Source organism: Protopterus annectens, chromosome 5.part0 (assembly GCF_019279795.1).
Source record: "Protopterus annectens isolate FY-2018-M chromosome 5.part0, PAN1.0, whole genome shotgun sequence".
Taxonomy (NCBI): domain Eukaryota; kingdom Metazoa; phylum Chordata; order Ceratodontiformes; family Protopteridae; genus Protopterus; species Protopterus annectens.
In genome coordinates this window covers 1674457394-1674476901 of record NC_056735.1, presented here as the reverse complement: position 1 = coordinate 1674476901, position 19508 = coordinate 1674457394, and the positions used below count along the sequence as shown (strand labels likewise).

Genomic DNA, 19508 nt, shown 5'->3' with positions numbered 1-19508 from the left:
GTAATGGCAGTTGTTCACCTGAGGCTTCAGGGTATTCAGGTGATGTTCATCGTGTTTCACTGTTGCAGTCATTACACTTGGGTTATCCTGCTGGCCGGCTACCCGCAGTCTGCCTGAATTCCAAAGTCTTGGTCCGGCGTTGGTTGCTGTCTCCTCTTCCCTGACGTCAGTGTGCCAGGGGTATAAAAGATGCAGCCGACAACATTTTCTTCAGTTTTTCTTGTCGCGCGGTGCCCGAAGCAAAAGCAGTTCGCAAGTGCCGGTCGGCCAACTCCTGAGATTTTCGAAATTGAATTTCAGATCCAAAGTCTTCTATAAAGCTAAGTACCCCGTTGGGGAAACTTTTTTCTTCCTCCAGACCGATGTCAGAAAAAGTTAACAATTGTATTGCTTGTGGGAAGCAAGTACCTCATAAGGATTTTCACTCTTACTGTATTCCTTGCCTAGGCCCTGACCACGACGTTGCTAGTTGTCAGTTTTGTGCTAGATTTAACCAACGCACTATTAAGCGTCGGTACGATTTTGCTTTTCATTACTTTGGCCGAAGGTTTAACTACATAATGCCGTCTGAACAGCCGATGACCGGAGTTCATAAGAAGCACGAGGAAAAAGAAAAGGACAGGCATCAGAGGTCCAAAACCGACGATGAAGCCTCTTATAGGCAAGTCGCCGGTTCTCAGTGAGGCGCTTTCGCAGCCCCTAACACCCACTACCTCAGAGCTACAGGCCACCTCCAACTCCCACGTGGGCACTCAAGGTATTGGGCCTTCGGAAACTAATCCCTCAGATGGGTCCGGAGCCGCTGAGCAGGCATCGGCTTCTGAGGGTGTTTTCAGACCTACACAGCTTTATATCAAGCCAACCTCAGCATCAAAGACTAAAACAGTTTTAAAGACAAAGAAACAAGTACAGCATTCTCCAGAACAGACTTCTCTATGCCTAAGAAACAGATGCTCAAAATGGCCGAAGACCTAATTACTTTGATCAGGAGTTCCCATCCTCCTCCTGATAGAGGCTTAGGCAAGACACTGAATATGATTCCTCTGAGGTTTCCATTTCTTCTGACTCCTCTTCAGAACAGGGATACTGTATTCCTCCCTATGAGGATTCTGATGCTGAGGAATCTATTCCTTCAGCTTCTCCTCCTGAGGATTACTCATTTGGGGAAACCTTGCATAGCATGAGGGAGCATTTCCACTGGGAGAGCCAAGATTATTCTGATTCTAAGAAAAGGCTCAGAGACATTTTACTACCTCAGCACAGACCTCTTGCTATTCCTCCTGTTCTAGACATTGTAGATGATGTATTTTCAGAGTCCGGCCTGTCTCCCGACTCTACCTCCTGCACTTGTTAAGCCAGACAGAGATACTACAAAGTTCCAGATTCTCATAAATTTCTATATAAAAACCCTGCAGCTGGCCCAGAAACTATTTCACAGGGTCCCAAAGGGGTCAAGGCTGCTACTGCAAAAAACCCTGTCCCCTCAGATAGAGATTCTAGGGCACTGAACAGATGGGGGGAAAAAAGTTTACACTTCTGCTACCTTGGCTGTAAGGGCTTTAAATTGTCAATTTCATATGCTTAAATATCAGCAATATTTAATGTCTCTGTTAAAACAGAAAATGTTGACAAATTCTGAATGTGCTGAGAACAAGGAAATGCAGGATTTATTGCATGCAGCTTAACAAGTGGGAAAACATACTTTGCAATGTGGTTATGATTCACTGGAGGCCTCTTGCAGGGCCACTGTAACAGGCTCTGTCATTAGAAGGCATGCTTGGTTAAAGGAACAGACTCTACTTGATCATGTTAAAGCAAAATTATTGGATGCTCCATTACTGCATACTTTGGTGGTAAGGCAGAAGAGGTGTTAAAGAAAATGGAGGATAAAGCTAAATCTATGCAGACAGTGAAGGATTTCTTACAGGTGCAGCCACCCAGATTTAGCAGGAACTGGCCACCTAAAAATTGGTCCTTTCCCATGTCAGACAAGCCACAAAGAGGCAGATACAGACGCCGTAGAGGCAGACAGCCCCAGGGCTCATACAGGCCCAAACAGTGGGGTGCTTCTACCTCCAAAAGTGGAGAAGACAAAACAGCCATATAGGAAACAGTCCCAATGACTTCCCTCTGCCAATGCCAAGCATTTATCTTTTGGCAGCACTCTTGGGGGGAAAGCTAGCACTTTTTTCACAAAATTGGCACATGATTACCCAGGACAAGTGGGTCTTAAATATAGTCTCTCAGGGCTACAGGTTCCACTTTCACACCCTTCCAAAGGCAAAAGGTATGCCAGACCTGCCACACAATCAATGGGCAGAGGCACAAAACCAAGTTTCATCTCTCATGGACATGAGGGCTATTCAGCCAGTGCCATGACAAGAGCAGGGACAAGGATTTCACTCAAGACTTTTCTTAGTACCAAGAAAGGACAAAGCATGGAGACCGATTCTGGACCTGTCTATTCTAAATACTTTTCTGGACGTTCCGAAATTCAAAATGTTGACTCTGCAGCAGCTTCTGCCCATGCTGGGCAAAAAGGCTTGGCTTGTAACTTTGGACCTCAGAGGCATACCTGCATGTCCCAATCAGACAATCTTGCAGAAGATCCCTCAGATTCATAGCTGGCTCAATGTGCTACCAATTCTCTGCACTGCCCTTTTGCTTATCTACTGCGTCCAGGGTCTTCACAAAATGCCTGGCACCAGTAATTGCATTTTGCAGACAAAGAGGAATTCAAATATATCCCTACTTGGACGACTGCCTTATTCAAGCAGAGGCCAAAGACATTCTACTAAAGCATCTGGTGTTTGTAAAAAGATTACTAATTTGCTTAGGGTACTCAGTAAACGAAAAGAAATCAAAACTAGTACCCTCTCAAAAAAGATAATATTCCTGGGTGCAAGCTTAAATACAACTGCCCAGATGGCTTATCTCACGCTTGACAAACAAAGGCAACTGAGTTCTTACTTCGAAAACATGGCAACAAAGACCCAGTTATCTGCAAGAAAAATTCTGCAGGCTCCGGGCTACATGGCCTCCTGCATTCTGCTAATTCCATATGCAAGACTGCATATGAGGAAATTACAATGGTACCTAAAAAGTGTTTGGACTCAACATTGCCACAGCCTGGAATCATTAATTTCACTCATTCCCTGCCTACAACAGGAGTTTCGATGGTGGGCACAGGCCTGTCACCACAACAAGGGACAGCCATTCACTTTACCCACAGCCAGGCAAACACTAACAACAGATGCATCAGATTATGCCTGGGAGGCCCACATGGCAGGAAAATGTATTCAGGGCACATGGCCCCCAAGGCAAAGGCATCTACATATCAATCAAAAAGAGATGCTAGCTGTACAAAATGCCCTGACAGCCTTCAGGGTCCTACTTCATACAGGACAGCTGCTGATAAAGATGGTCAACACCACAGTCATGTGGCACATAAACAAGCAGGGGGGCACACATTCCTACCCCCTCTGCAGACAAGCCATGATTCTGTGGAACACAGCATTGACTTACCAAGTGCACCTGCAAGCACAATTCCTGCCAGGAAAAATAAATGCTCTGGCAGACGAGCTAAGCAGAAACCTCATGGACCCTCACAAGTGGAAACTAGATCCACAAATCTTCAGCATAACAAGAAAATGGGGACGCCCAGACATAGATCTTTTTGCCTCCCCTCACAACTGCCAACTTCAGAGATTCTGCACAAGGACTTATCACAAACAAGGATGGAAAGTGGATGCTCTCATTCAGCTGGAACAACCTTAAAGTATATGCCTTTCCTCCACTGCCTCTCCTCCCCTAGGTACTCCTAAAGGTCAGACAAGAGAAGCCACAAATGATTTTGATTGCCCCGGATTGGCCACGCCAACACTATTACCCAATCCTAAGGAGCTTGTCCCAAGGCCCAGCCTGGACATTGCCTCAGATTCCTAATTTACTGACCTAACAAAACAATCAGATCCTGCACAGCCAACTCAGAACTCTAAATCTAGCTGCATGGCGGATACTGTGACCATTCAGAATACACCTCTCTCTAAAGTGGTTATGGATGTCATTTTGGAGGCCAGGAGGCCCAGCACCAGAAAATCTTATGCAGAAAAATGGAAGAGATTCTGTGGTTGGAACCAGGCACAAGGAATTGGCACGCTTGTTCCAAATATTCCTCAGATTTTACAATATCTAACTGAGATGCTGGACAAAGCCCTATCCTTCTCATCAATTAATATCCATGCCTCTGCCATTTCAGCTCATTACAATACAGACCTGCCTATTTTTTCATATCCATTGCTTAGGCAGTTCTTCAGGGGGGCCAAAAACATAAGACCTCCAAGGAGAGCACCAATACCAGCATGGGACCTCCAATTTTGTCTTGGAAAAACTCACACTGCCTCCTTTTGAGCCAGCCAATACAGCTGAGATAAAATTCTTATCATGGAAAACAGCACTGCTCCTAGCAATAACTTCAGCAAGAAGAGTCTGAGTTACAGGCATTAATGGCTGTGGAACCTTTTATCTTCCATCTGGACAGGGATGTTCTTCATCTCACATTGCTGCAGTCATAACCTGTGGGTAGTCCGCTGTCCTCGGTCGGCCCGAATACCAAAGTGTTAGGCTGGAGTCGGTCATGGTCGCTCAGATCTGACGTCAGTACGCCGTGGTATTAAAGCGCATGACCGACGTCATATCCTCAGTCTTTCTTGCCGCATGGTCTGAAGCAGAAGCAGCGTTTGCAAGTGTCGTTCGGCGTTCTGAAATTTTCGTATTCTGAGTTTCAGACCGAAAACCAAGTTGGGCTAAGTACCCCGTTGGGGAATATTTTTGTCTTTTCTTGCCTCAGTTAAATCCGGATGTCAGAAAAAGTGAATAATTGTATTTCTTGTGGGAAACAGATACCTCATAGGGATTACCACTCTCTCTGTATTCCTTGTTTGGGGCCTGAGCACGATGTAGTCGGGTGTCGCTTTTGTGCTAGATTTAATAAGCGCACCATTAAACGTAGGTTAGATTGCGCTAGGCTTGTCTTCGGTAAGCGGTGTAATTACAATATGCCGTCAGATCCTCCGACGCCCGCTACCGCTAAGAAGCGCAAGGAAAAATCGTTAAAGTCCAAGCAGGATGAGTCGTCCGTTCCGGATGCCGGTTCTTTAGAAACTACGGTGGAATCTGTGGATCCAGCCGAGGTTTCAGCTGAGTCTCAGGGGGAGCCGTTAATTTTGCAAGATGTGGCCTCTCAGGAGTCGGGTCAGGCTGAGGGGGCCTCTCAGGTTGCTGTACTCCCTTCTTTGCATAAGGTGGTTAGGCCTTCCCCTTCTGTCTTTAAGGTACCTTCCAAGGTCAGGCCTGGTTTGTCTTCCTCTGGTGTCAGTCCTAGTTCTGCAGGTTCTGTACCTAAAAAACACATGCTAAAAATGGCAGAAGATTTGATTTCCTTAATCAGAGGTTCTATGCCCCCTCCAGATAAGAGGCCTAGGGTGGAGCCAGAGGTGGAAGGTTTGGAACATTCTTCAGATTACTCAGAGTCTTCGGCTGAAGACATTCAAGATTTTCCTCCTTATTCTGATTCAGACGCAGAGGTTTCTAGTCCTTCTGCTTCTCCTCCAGAGGATTTTTCTTTTTCAGAAACCCTGCATTCTGTGAGGGAGCATTTTAAATGGGAAGGTCAGGATTTCTCAGATTCCCGAAAGAGGCTTAGGGAATTTTTGTTTTTACCACAACATAGGCCCTTGGCTATACCTCCTGTTTTGAATGTTGTTCAGGATGTTTTCTCTGAGGCTTCCCTTAATCCAGACTCTTTGCCTCCTGCACCGGTTAAATAGATAGGTATTACAGAGTGCCAGTGGCTCATAAATATCTGTATAAGAGCCCAAGGGCTGACCCAGAAACTATTAGCCAGGGACCTAAGGGTGTCAGGGCTTCTGTTGTAAAGAATCCAGTTCCTATGGATAAAGATTCTAGAGCTTTGGATAGGTGGGGTAAAAAAGTGTATACCTCTTCCACTCTAGCAATGAGGGCTTTGAATTGCCAGTTTCATATGTTGAAGTACCAGAATTTTCTCATTACTCAGTTAAAGTCTAAGGTAGATGCTTTGGCAGAGGGCATAGAGTGTAAGGAATTACAGGATTTGGTTCATGCCTCTGATCAGGTGGGTAAGCATTCTTTGCAGTGTGGTTTCGATGCTTTACAGGCTTCTTCCAGGGTGGCTGCCACTGGATCAGTTATTTGTAGGCACGCCTGGCTTAAGGATCAGAACTTGTCAGAGCATGTTAAAGCTCGAATTTTGGATGCTCCTCTTCAGTCTGAAGTTTTGTTTGGTTCTCCTGTGGAGTCAGTCTTGAAAAAAATGGAAGACAAAGCTAAGTCTATGCAGACTGTTAAGGATTTTTTGCAGGTGCAGCCCCCTAAGTTTAGCAGAAATTGGCCTACTAAGGGATGGGCTTACCCTTCTTCTGATTTACAGTCTAGGGGCAGATCTAGACGTGGTAGGGGCAGAGCTCACGGTTCTTTCAGGCCTAGAACGTGGAGTTCCCCTGCACAATCTACAGGTGAGGGCAGGGGCCAGTCCTTTTGTAAACAGACCCAATGACCTGCATCTTCAGCTGCCAGATCCTGTCTGGCAGCTCCTCTGGGAGGAAAGTTGGCACTTTTCAGGCAAAATTGGCTTTTAGTCACCCAGGACAAATGGGTGTTGGACATTATAGACCGAGGCTACAAGTTTTATTTCCACACATTGCCTCCTTTCAAAGGCATGCCAGACGTTCCTCCTCAGCAAAGGGTGGAGGCTCACAAACAGATTTCTTTACTTCTTCAAATGGGGGCTATACAGCCGGTCCCTCTGTCAGAAGTGGGCCTAGGATTTTATTCTCGCCTGTTTCTTGTACCAAAGAAAGGAAACACTTGGAGGCCAATTTTGGATTTATCTATCCTCAACACATACCTGGACATTCCAAAATTCAAAATGTTGACTTTGCAACAACTTCTGCCTCTGTTGGGCAAAGATCACTGGATGGTAACTCTGGATCTCAAAGAGGCTTATCTTCATATTCCTATCAGGCCCAGTTGCAGGAGATTCCTGCGTTTTCGGGCTGGGACTTTACATTATCAGTTCTCTGCATTGCCCTTTGGCTTATCTACTGTGCCCAGGGTGTTCACAAAGGTTCTGGCTCTGGTGATAGCCTTCTTAAGGTTAAGAGGAATACAAATTTATCCTTATTTGGACGATTGCCTGATTCTTGCTCAAGACAAAGACAAGCTATTTCACCATCTACAGTATGTTATGGCAGTGTTAAGGTGCCTAGGGTATTCTGTGAACAAAACAAAGTCCAGTCTAGTACCCTCTCAGGAAATGTGCTTTCTGGGTGTGAGACTGAATACAGCCTCTCAGATGGCTTTTTTGACCCTGGACAAGCAAAGAAATCTTACACTTTACTTCCAACAATTGTCTGTACGGTCCAGGCTGACTGCAAGGACAGTCCTTCAAGCCTTGGGGTTCATGGCATCTTGTATTCTGGTGCTTCCCAATGCCAAACTGCATATGAGGAAGCTACAATGGTATCTCAAAAGTGTATGGACTCAACACTGCCACGATTTGGACACTGTCATTCAGATAATACCTTGCATTCAAAAGGAATTTTTGTGGTGGGCTCAGGAATATCACCTAAACAAGGGACTCTGTGACCCGACCAGAGGCGAGTCAGATCTTAACGACAGATGCCTCAGACAAGGCTTGGGGAGCACACCTCAATGGAAAATGGGTTCAAGACACGTGGCCTGCCAGACTTCAACATTTGCATATCAACTTGAAGGAGATGTTAGCAGTCCAATTTGCATTGATGGCTTTCAAGGATCTACTTCACCCAGGACAAGTGTTGATTCAAACAGACAACCCAACTGTCATGTGGTACATCAACAAGCAAGGGGGAACCCATTCGTACCCTCTTTGCAGGCAAGCTATGATTTTGTGGGAGACTGCTCTCAGTTTGCACCTCACTCTTCAGGCAAGGTTTCTGCCAGGAGCACAGAACTCCTTAGCGGATGTTTTGAGCAGACAGATGGTGGATCCCCACGAGTGGAAGTTGGATCCTCATGTATTTCGACAGTTGACAGTGATTTGGGGGACTCCAGACATAGATCTGTTCGCTTCTCCACTAAATTTCCAGTTGCCAAAGTTTTGCACAAAGATGTTTCATCCAAAAGCTTGGAAAGTGGATGCTCTATCATTCAGTTGGAACAATCTTCACGTCTATGCCTTTCCTCCTCTGCCTCTCCTTCCCAAGGTGCTCTTGAAGGTCAGACAGGACAAGCCCTCCATGATTCGAATAGCTCCAGATTGGCCACGGCAGCACTGGTACCCTCTGCTGAGGAGTTTAGTACGGGAGCCTCCTTGGCCTTTGCCATCAATTCCACACCTTTTGTCCCAGGCAGGCAATCATTTCCTCAATGTCAGGATACAGTCCCTGCATCTGACAGCCTGGCATATTCTGTTCTAGAACCTGGAGGGTTCAACAAGTTTTGAATGTCATTTTGGAGGCCAGAAGGCCTAGCACAAGGAAAGTTTATGCTGATACATGGAGGAGATTTTTTATTTGGAGCAAAGCAAAGAGTTTTGATGTTTCAGGGCCTAATTTGAGTGTTTCACTTCAGTATCTTACAGAATTATTAGACAAGGGTTTGTCTTTCTCCTCTGTAAAAGTTCATGCTGCAGCCATTTCTGCTCACTATGACTGTGACCCACCATTATTCTCTCATCCTTTGTTTAAGCAATTTCTTAGAGGGGCAAAGAACATAAGACCCCCGCCCCGCGTAGAGCTCCTACTCCTTCCTGGGATCTCAATTTTGTGTTGGAAAAACTCACTTTACCTCCTTTTGAACCTGCAGCTACATCTGAGTTGAAGTTTTTGTCTTGGAAGACTGCTTTTTTGTTGGCCATTACATCTGCTAGAAGGGTATCTGAATTACAGGCTCTAATGGCAGTTGAACCCTTCCTGATTTTTCATAAGGATAGGGTATCCTGCACTAACCCTACTTTTATGCCTAAAGTGGTTTCAAATGTGGCCTTGAACCAATCTATTCATTTGCCTACATTTTATGCTGATCCCCAAAATAAAGGGGAGAAAATTTTGCACACTTTGGATATTCACAGGCAGTTGCGTTATTATTTGAGCAGAACTAAAGGGTTCAGACAGTCTCAACAGTTATTTGTTTCTTTTGCTTTGGGCTCTCAGGGGAAACCTGTTTCAAAACAAACTATTTCTAAGTAGATTGGCCATTGTATTGCTTTTTGTTATTCTCATCATGGTAAGGAGATTCTGGCTGGAATCGGACCTCATTCCACTAGGGCTACTGCCACTTCTACTGCTTTTTAAGGGTGTAGCTACTAAAGATATTTTGGAAGCAGCTACTTGGAGTTCAGTGCACACTTTTTCTAAACATTACCATCTCCCTCTTTATTCCAAATCTAGGGCTGGGTTTGCCACTGCAGTTTTACAGGGCATGTTAGCAGCTCCCAATGCTTTATGATTTTGCCAACCTCCCTTTATCTTTGCTTTGGGATTCTACCCACAGGTTATGACTGCAGCAGTGTGAGATGAAGAACATAGTACAGTTTTGTACCTACCATAAATGTAGATGTTCGAAGATCCACATTGCTGCAGTCCAATTTACCCTCCCTCCTTACCCTCTGTAGTTTGGAGTGGTTGTGTGGTTTGGGTTGTAAATTTTGTTTGTAGATGGGTTTTGGAGGTTTGTCTCTTTTTGTCTATGGCCTTTCTTTTTAGGGCCTTCTGACATCTGGGGCAAGAAAGACTGAGGATATGACGTCGGTCATGCGCTTTAATACCACGGCATACTGACGTCAGATCTGAGCGACCATGACCGACGCCAGCCTAACACTTTGGTATTCGGGCCGACCGAGGACAGCGGACTACCCACAGGTTATGACTGCAGCAATGTGGATCTTCGAACATCTACATTTATGGTAGGTACAAAACTGTACTTTTCTCTAAGGACAAACCCAACATTTATGCCTAAGGTAGTGTCCAGTGTGGCTCTTAACCAAACCATTAATTTGCCTACTTTTTACCCAAACCCGCAGAATAAAGGGGAGAGACTTCTGCATTCTTTGGACATACACAGACAGCTACGCTTCTACTTGGACAAAACTAAAGCTTTCAGAAAGACTGAGCAACTTTTAGTGGCATATGCTGCAGGATCACAAGGAAAGGCTATCTCAAAGCAGACTATTTCAAAATGGATAGGACACTGCATTCGTTTCTGCTATTCACAACATGGTAAATCAGTGCCTGAGGGCATTAGACCACATTCTACCAGGGCAGCAGCCACCTCAGCAGCCTTCCTCAGAGGAGTACCAACCTGAGGATATTTTGGAGGCTGCAACTTGGACTTCAGTGCACACTTTTACTAAGCACTACCACTTGCCTCTTTATTCTAAATCCAGAGCAGGCTTTGCCACTGCAGTCTTGCAGGGCCTTATAGCCACTCCTAATTCTATTTAGACCCAGCCGCCCAACCTCATGTTTGAGATTCAGCCCAAGTGTAATGACTTCAACAGTGAAACACGATGAACATAGTACAGTTGTGTACCTACCATAAATATAGATGTTAGAGGGTATTCATTGTTGCAGTTCAGGTTACCCACCCACCATCCCCCTTTCTTTGCTGGGACTTATCTGTACTTCTCTATCCTGTACAACCTATGTGGTTTATTTGCTTGTAGATGAAGGTATTATTTATTTTAGTGCATGCTTTTATTAGCAATGTTTTTTTTTAGCCTACCCTTTTGGGGGCACCTGACATCTAGGGCAAGAAAAACTGAAGAAAATGGCATCTGCTGCATCTTTTATACCCCTGGCGCACTGACGTCAGGGAAGAGACGACAGCAACCGACGCCAGATCATGACTTTGGAATTCAGGCTGACTGCGGGTAGCCTGCCAGCAGGATAACCCAAGTGTAATGACCGCAACATTGAATACACTCGAACATCTACATTTATGGTAGGTACACAACTGTACTTTTTCATACCTGGACGACTGGCTCTTCGCTGCACCCAACAAGCATCACTTGTGTCTTGCCCGAGATTATTTCATTCGGTTAGCAGAGCTACTGGGAATTAGTCATTGTTCACAAATCCCATTTGCAACCAGTACAAGTTCTAGACTTCACTGGGGCACGATTAGACACTTTGCAGATGAAGGTATTCCTAACTCCAGACAGGATTCTACATCTCAGGTGCTACATAGCTCAGATAGCGAACTCCAAGTCTTCAGAGGCGAGCGAGGTTCTACAGGCTCTGGGCACCATGGCTGCCACCATATCTATTCTCCCTTATGCGCGCCTTCACATGCGGGTTCTTCAATGGACTCTGGTTTTTCGGTGGTCTTGGCTAGACCTGCCCATGGAATTTCCGATCAAGATCAGTCACTTCTGCAGGACATCTCTTCTTTGGTGGTTAACTTCACCGGAGATATCAAAAGGACGCCCCTTTGCGTCACCTCCAGTCCAAATCACAGTGACCACGGACGCCTCCCAACTCGGGTGGGGGGGGGCACTGTTCGGGAAGGACAGTCTAAGGCACGTGGTCCCAGGCAGAGACCAATTTGCACATACATGTTCTAGAGATGAGGGCAGTGCTTTTTAGCGTTGGAAGCCTTTCACACAGTCCTCCCTCTTGGATTGATTGCAATTCAGTCAGACAACATATCGGTCGTCTGGTATATCAACAAGCAGGGGGGAACCAGATCCTATCCTCTGTTGCGAGGCCATGAGAGTGTGGGAATGGGTGATTTCCACCAGTTGGTTTCTGATAGCAACGCACATCCCGGGACGCTCCAACATTTTAGTGGACAGATTGAGTCGGGCCATTCTGATACCTTACGAGTGGTCTCTGAAACGGTCAGTAGCGGAGGAGATTTTCCTTGCATGGGGTCAGCCTTGCTGCAATTTCTTTGCATCTCCTTCCAACGCGAAGTGCAGCGAGTTCTTCACTCTGATTCTTCACCAGGGGAAGTCCCCAGAGACGCTCTAGTCCATGCTTGGCCCCCCAGGCTTCTGTATGCTTATCCAACTTTACCTCTCATTCCAAAGTTTCTTCAGAAAGCTTGCCTACTATGGTGCAAATTGATCCTCATTGTCCCATTCTGGCCTCGTCAAGTTTGGTTCCCATTCCTTTGGTATCATCTCTTAGCTCCCCCGTGGTTTCTGGATCGATGTCCTGATCTAATTTCCCATCCGTCGGGGACACATCCACCCGATCTTGGTAGCCTCAAGCTAACAAGTTTGGTTGCTCCAGTTCCGTTAATTGCCAGGACTCCCAGTCTTTCATCCCAGGTAAAATCCATTCTGGGGGCCTCTCTTAAAGACTCCACTAGGAAACGTTATTGCAGTAAATGGAAGCGCTTTTCCATTTGAGCCTCGGAGAAAAATAGATCCCTTTGCAGCCCCTGTTCCAGCGGTGTTGGACTTCCTGTCTGGTATCTTTCAGCAAGGAGCTAGTTCCTCCACAGTGAAAGTACAATTGGCAGCCATTTCCAGTTTTCACATTGGGGAAGAAAACATGGCCTTAGCCTCCTCTAGGCTGTGTAAGGCTTTTCTTGAAGGTACTTTTCTGTTACGGTCCCCTGTCAAGGATTCTGTACCTCCTTTGGACCTTACTTTTGTTTTACAGGCATTGGTGGCTCCTCCTTTCGAACCTGCAGCTTCGGTGGACTTAAAATTTTTGTCCTGGAAGACAGCTTTCCTAGTCGCCATCACTTCGGCTAGGAGAGTTTCCGAGCTTCAAGTACAGTCTGCCGTGCCTCCGTATTTTGCCTTCCATAAGGATAGGGTCTCCCTCCGTACTAACCCTTCCTTCTTACCTAAAGTGGCATTTGAAGCAAACATAAACCAGTCCATTAATCTGCCGTTTTCTTTCCCAGCTTCCAAAATAAAGTTGAATACATACAAACTCCATTTGTTAGATGCTCATAGACAACTTTGTTTTTATCTTCATAGAACAAAGTCTTTCCGCAAGACTGACCAATTGTTTCCTTTTCCAAAGCGTTTATGGGAAAAGCTATTTCTAAAATTTCTTTAGCCAGATGGATCACTCCTTGCATTTCACATGTCTACAAAGCAAAAGGTTTATCTCCTCCTGGTATAGTTAAGGCTCACTCTACGAGGTCCATGGCGACTTCTGCTGCTTTTTGGTCCAGGGTACCTTTGGACGATATTTGTGCAGCAGCGACATGGGCCAATTCACATACCTTCATTTCCCATTACAACTTGGATCTGATTTCGAGGGGTAGAGCATCCTTTGGCTCTGCGGTGCTCAGGAATATCCTTCCATAAGGGCCTCCCAGGATCAGAGTAGCTGGGGACTCTGTCCCACAGGTTGCAGATAAAATGAAGTTAACTACTTCAGATAAAGAAGTTATGTACTCACCATAACGTTCCATCTGAGTAGTTATACTTAATTTTTCTGCAACATTCCCTCCCTCCGTCCCCTGGACCTTATCCTGTTTACAGGGTTGGTTTATTGGGTTGAGTTGCATATATGTTAGTTGCAGCAAACTCAATCTGAGGGAAGATAGGAGATGGTTGGGCATTATGGGTAAGGGGAGGAGCTCGGAGCAAATGCTAGAAAAAAAAGTTGCCGGCTTGGATCTGATACGGATCCGTATACCCACAGGTTGCAGAAAAATGAAGTACAACTACTCAGATGGAACGTTATGGTGAGTACATCACTTCTTTTTCGTCGTAATATTGTGCATGTCTTTTACCTGTCATTTCACTAGTAACATAGCTGTTTTCGGGGACAATTCTAAGAAGGGGATTAACTTCAGAGATTTAAATGGATACAATGAGGATATTTAAGTTTATTCACTAATTAGCAGCCCTCTGGCTTGTAATAAGTCAGATTTTTTGCTTGGCTTAATTCAGAGCATTTATTCACAGGCCCGTATGTTTCATCACTCACTCTAACTGGTTGCAGTCTGCAGTCCTCAATAGTGAGATATGTGCAGCCTGGTGGGAGTCCTTTTCATGAAGAACACTTTTGAGTATTAAGTTTTAGCATCTGATCTTAGAGTTATGTAAAGTTGTCACTCCTTGCCTCTCATATGTAGAGCTCTGAGGGGGATGTATGCTTCCTGTAGTTGTATGTATGCTTTTATCAGAGTAAACTTAGCTCATGAACTGGGCACCTTCCCCAGTACATTGTGGAGCTACTTATGCATGACTTGTAGTAAGAACGTGTGCTGGGATTTGTATTTGCAGCATATGGAAAATAATGTATCTTGTGGGTGACATACTGTAGTCAGCTTACAAGTGCGGCACAGTGATACTTGATTATTTATTGGGTCAAAGTGCTTTCCTGAAACAATTTCAATTGTTTTATATTTTAGGTGGTATGTTCCTTGCAACTGGCAGCACTGACCACATAATTAGGATGTATTTTCTGGGTTGTGAAACTGCTGAAAAGATAGCAGAACTTCAAGCACACACTGTAAGTGATCACTTATTTTTTATTTTGTCTTGCATTTTATTCAGTACTCTGTTCACTTCTGTTTGTCGTTTTTGAACAGCAGATATTCTTGATACTTTGCTTTTCCTTTTTAGCTTGATGTCTAGTTAGTACTGTATTATGTAGTCTATACAGGCATCAGAAGACGACTATTGCTGCATTTCTGGACTTTTTTCAGTGAAAGACGGTAGAAGAAAGAGTTGGCATGCATTGGTGATTGCATAGATCGAAAGTAAAGGATTGTGATCTAATATTGCAGCTGTTGTGGAGATGTTTTCTGTAGGTTTTTATGGATAGTGATGTTTTCACTACTGCTGCTTATTTTTATTATCAGAACAGAATCTGAATCTGATGTTCAACAAACACAATGCCTTACTGGCATATGGGTAATGGTGCCCTGCTACCCTCTCTGGCATTCCATCAAAGCTCATAGCACCTCCCACTGCCTGCCTGTCTGTGGTTGTGAAGGATCAATCACCTGGCAAGACCCTTTCAGTTTTCTAGTACCACTGTATGAGAATATTCGCTTAGAAGACTGCTCTTCTCATCTGGTTTACTACAGCTACTGAGCTCGGATATAAACCCTTTTGGTTTTATTTCTCCCTCTGCCTTTATCTATGCCTGAAATGTGTATTCTCCTGATTTTCCTGTTTTTCTTGTTGCGAAATTCGATGTACTTTGAGTTTTATTTCTCTTTCAGTATAAGAGTTAGAATTTTTATTTTGAGCTGATTTTGAGTTTGTGTGGTTTTTAACTCATTCAGTGTGTTTTTAACCCATTCAGTGTGTTTTATGGCCATTTTTGAATGTTTAACTGAGTTTCTATACTAAGGCAATTTTAGTGCATTAACACTCACTGCCTCATGCTGCCAGAACTATGAGTAATTTGAGGCTATTTTTGTATATTAAAAGCTTCTTTTCAAAGTTTTGACAGGAAAACTTGACGTTTTTACAGTTTTTTTTTTGGGGGGGGGTGATAATTGAGATAATTAAGTAGATTTGCAGCATGTTCATTTTTTCTTTTAAACAGAGATTTTTGGCACCATTTTGTTTGTTAAACATTTCTTACTTGAATTTTTCTTAAGTTTAATTCCTTGTCTAAGGCTGTTTTAGGCTGTTTCTATTCATGTAGGGCTGAAACTAGCCTTTATTAAAATTTGGGGTCTTTGTGACATGCGCTTTGTGCTAGACAACTGAAATTGCTGTCTTTTCTTAGTGCAGTTTTCAGCATAGTATCCCTGTAGAAACTGACTTCAGTTCGAATGCTACTTGGAGTGAGAATAGTGTACTTGTCTGTTTTGTATTAGGTTGACACTGCAACCATTATTTGGTATTGATATGGCTATCTGGCTGTTTGTCCCCTGGCTTGATGGACTTGGAGATGATGCCCCACCCTCCCAAACATCTACCCCTTTTGCACCTAAAAACATAAAAATAAATTAAATGTCTCCTCCTCTAGCTTGTGATTCCAGTAGCCTCAGCCTTGGGCAGCCTATTGGACCACTCACCTTCTGTTACTTCCAGGTTCTCTGGTGCACTGGTACTGCAACTGTGCATGACACCGAGGGTCAGACACATTCTGTGGGGCTATACCATTGTCTGCTTCAGGTGTGGGAGAACCAAAACTTTTAGGTACAGAGAAGATCAGAGGTGCAGAATCCATTATAAGTGTTGATGTGCCGCCTCCTAAGGATTTTTTCACTAGAGTAGTGCATGCTAAGAAGAGACAGAAAACACATCATATGGTATGGCAGCAGTCCGACTGCTTTTGCCCCTGAGATGGTGGCTGTGGCTTGATCCATTGTTCAGACAGTTGATTACAGGGTGCGCATACCCAGGTTGAGTAATGCCAGTGCTTTCACCTTCAGTCAGTCATTTAAGGATCCTGATTTTGAAGGGGATCTGGTGTCTGAGGTTTTGGACCTGTCAGTTGGATCACTCTGTTTCCTATGATGGCGAAACTGGTTCAGGACCCCAAACAGATGTTTTCTTTTACCCAAATGCTGGGTAGATTTAGGGTTGTAGTCAGTTGGGAGCAATCATTGGTTCCATTGAGATCAATAAGGTTTATGATCTTTTGGAAGATGAGGTTCCAGATGTGGAGAAGTTTCCTGCATTGATCTCAACATTGGAGGATATGTTAAGAAATCTTGTAATTCTCCTCTATTTACCTGGGCTTTGGCTAAAAAAAAAAAAAAAAAAAAAAAAAAATTCAGAGTAATGATCAGCCATGTCTGGCCTCCAAGCCCCGCTTGTCTGCGAACCCTACTTCAGTGTCCTTACCAACTTCTTGTAATAAAAGAGCTTGTCTTTTTAAAATCCTTTTCCTTCATATAAACTAGGCAAATGGCTACAAATGCATCATCAGTGGTGATCAGGAGGTGTGCTTGGTTGTACAGCTAGAACTTTTCTGATGAGTTAAAAAATGAGATTTTTGAATGCTCCACTTCAGTGTCTGTGTTTGTCTGGTACAGCAGCTAATCAGATTTTTAATACTAGGATGACAGAGGTAAACTCATGTAAGGGGGTGTTTAAGCAGGATCATTTTCAGCGGCCTTCCAAACAGAAGTCCCAGCCAAACAAAAACCAAGGGAATAAAAGGATGTGGCAGAAAAAGAACCCCATCAAGCCTAATGAGTGAGGTTCCTTTTCCAAAAAGGATAATCCCTCTTACAACCTGAGTATGCTAAGACGTGACACCCATCTTTCTCAAGCACCCCCCAAGGTTCTATTTCTCTGAAGTTAGCTCTCAATAAAGCAGCCTGGGCATCAGTAGTTCTCAAGAAATGGGTGCTCAACAATGCTGGCAGAGGTTACAGATGGTAGTAGAAAGAACTTCTACCTCCATTCAAAGGGATTCTCCCCCATCCACTGGACCAGAGTTTATTCATTGGCAGATGCTGGACTTGGGTCATAGAACCAGTCCCTCCTCTGGAAAGCTTGAGAGGTTTCTACTGGAGAATTTCCCATTCCCCAAAAAAGAGCTGTTGTGGAGACCCATGTTGGACCTTTCCTTTTTGAATATGTCAAGGTTCCCAAATTGAAGAAGTTCACCCAACTGACCTTGGCAGTGTTGACAGACCAGTGCTTCACGGTGACCCTGATCTTGAAAGATAAATGTCATATCCATATTGCTTATTGCTTCAGATTTTGGAGATTTGTTGTATCTGGTTTGCACTGTCAGTTTTCTGTATTGCCCTTTGAGATCTGCACTGCACCTAGAGCGTTTAACAAATTTCTTGCCCAGGTAGTGGTCCACTGTCGGGCGTTAGGCATCCACATTTTTCCATCCGATTTGCTGATCTATGTAGAGTCCATGACTAGGTGTTTGGTTTCATTACAGAGGTTCTTGGCCTTACTCTCCCAGTTAGGGTTCTAGTTGAACCTCCATAAGTTGTCTGACACCCTCGCAAAGACTAGTTTTTCTGGGGTGCTTAATCACTCCCACAAGAGAATGACCATTCATCCAGCAAACAAGACCCTGATGTTCTTAGTGTTTCACTGTTGCAGTCATCGCACTTGGGTTATCCCTCAGTCGGCCCGAATACCAGAGGCTTAGTATTTCTGCGTTGGTTGCTGTCACTCCAGGACTGACGTCAGGTCGTCAGTGGTATAAAATCAGGCAGCCAACACCATTGCATCAGTATTTCTTGCCGAGGAGCCCGAAGCAGAAGCAGTTCGCACAAGTGCTGGTCAGCCGCTACCCGAGTTTTGTCTCCGAATTGAAGTTGAAGTCTTCTAAAGCTAAGTACCCCTTTTGGGATCCTTTTTTCTTGCTCTAACCGATGTTAGACAAAGTTAACAATTGTCTCACGTGTGGAAAGCAAATACCACACCAAGACGTCACCTGTTTAGGCCCAGACCACAATGTCCCTCGCTTTCGCTTTTGTCCTTTGTTCAACGCCAGAACCATATGTCGTCGGGCCCTTATAGTAGCTAAATATTTTTGCACTCTATCTCCGTATTCCGAAATGGCTTCGGTAATCCATCCGACTACCGATCTTCCAAAAAAACATAAGGGTAAAGACAGAGACAGACCGCACAGGTCCAAAACTGCCGACCACACTTCCATTAAGCTAGTCGCTAGTTCGCCGGTCCTCAGTGACGTGCTTGCGCTGCCCCTTATGCCTGCTAATGTGGATTCGCAGGCCGTTACCGAGACCCGTTCGGAATATGGTATGCTGCAAGACTCTTCTTTGACTAAGGATCCTGCGAATGTCACTACCTTGCATGGGTCTGGAGCTGCTGAGCAGGCACTGGCTTCCGAGGAAGTTCTTTGCACTACTGATACTCGACACAAACCAACTTCTTTCACGTCTTCAGTTCTTTCTAAAACTACCAAGTTTCTAAGGCCCAGAGTATGAACTACGCCTAAAAAAACGACAACCCCAGCTCGGGCACCTGCTTCCATGCCTCAATCTCAAATGCTTAAACTGGCGGAAGACCTTGTCATGCTTATTAGGGGAAGCCAGCCTACCCCTTCCAAAAGAAAAAGAGACTTGTCCCCAGCAGTATTATTTGACCCAGAAGTCCGATGACTCTGAAGTTTCTGAATATGAAGACATGCAACCCCTATCTGCTTATGAGGATTCAGATGCAGAAGAATCCATTCCTTCTGCCTCTCCTCCAGAGGATTTTTCATTTGGTGAAACCCTACATACTTTGGTTCCCAGATCTTCCTCCCTCCAAACCAGTGGTCAGATGCCAAAAAACAGGTAAATTCCCTGCTGTCCATGAGGGCAATACATCCTGTTCCTGCAGATCAGATAGGCCAAGGTTTCTATTCCAGACTTTTCGTGGTACCCAGAAAAGTGGGCACCTGGCACCCAATCCTCGATCTATCAATTCTAAACCCCTTCATGGTGATACCAAAATTCAAAATGCTCACCCTCCAGCAGCCTCTTCCTATGCTTTCCAAGGATGCTTGGTTAGCCCCCCCTAGACCTAAAAGAGGCCTACCTACACATCCCAGTTGGTGATT

The 19508-nt window shown here is 44.6% G+C and overlaps 1 protein-coding gene across 1 annotated transcript in view; it reads left to right on the top strand.

Annotated features, from left to right (window-relative positions):
• Positions 1–19508, top strand: part of BRWD1 (bromodomain and WD repeat domain containing 1) — a gene marked incomplete in the record, with an annotated part of 4378631 nt that overhangs the window by 1115372 nt on the left and 3243751 nt on the right. Inside the window, 1 exon segment of the mRNA XM_044071461.1 lies at positions 14410–14510. Within this exon segment, the coding sequence (XP_043927396.1) occupies positions 14410–14510 (101 nt within the window).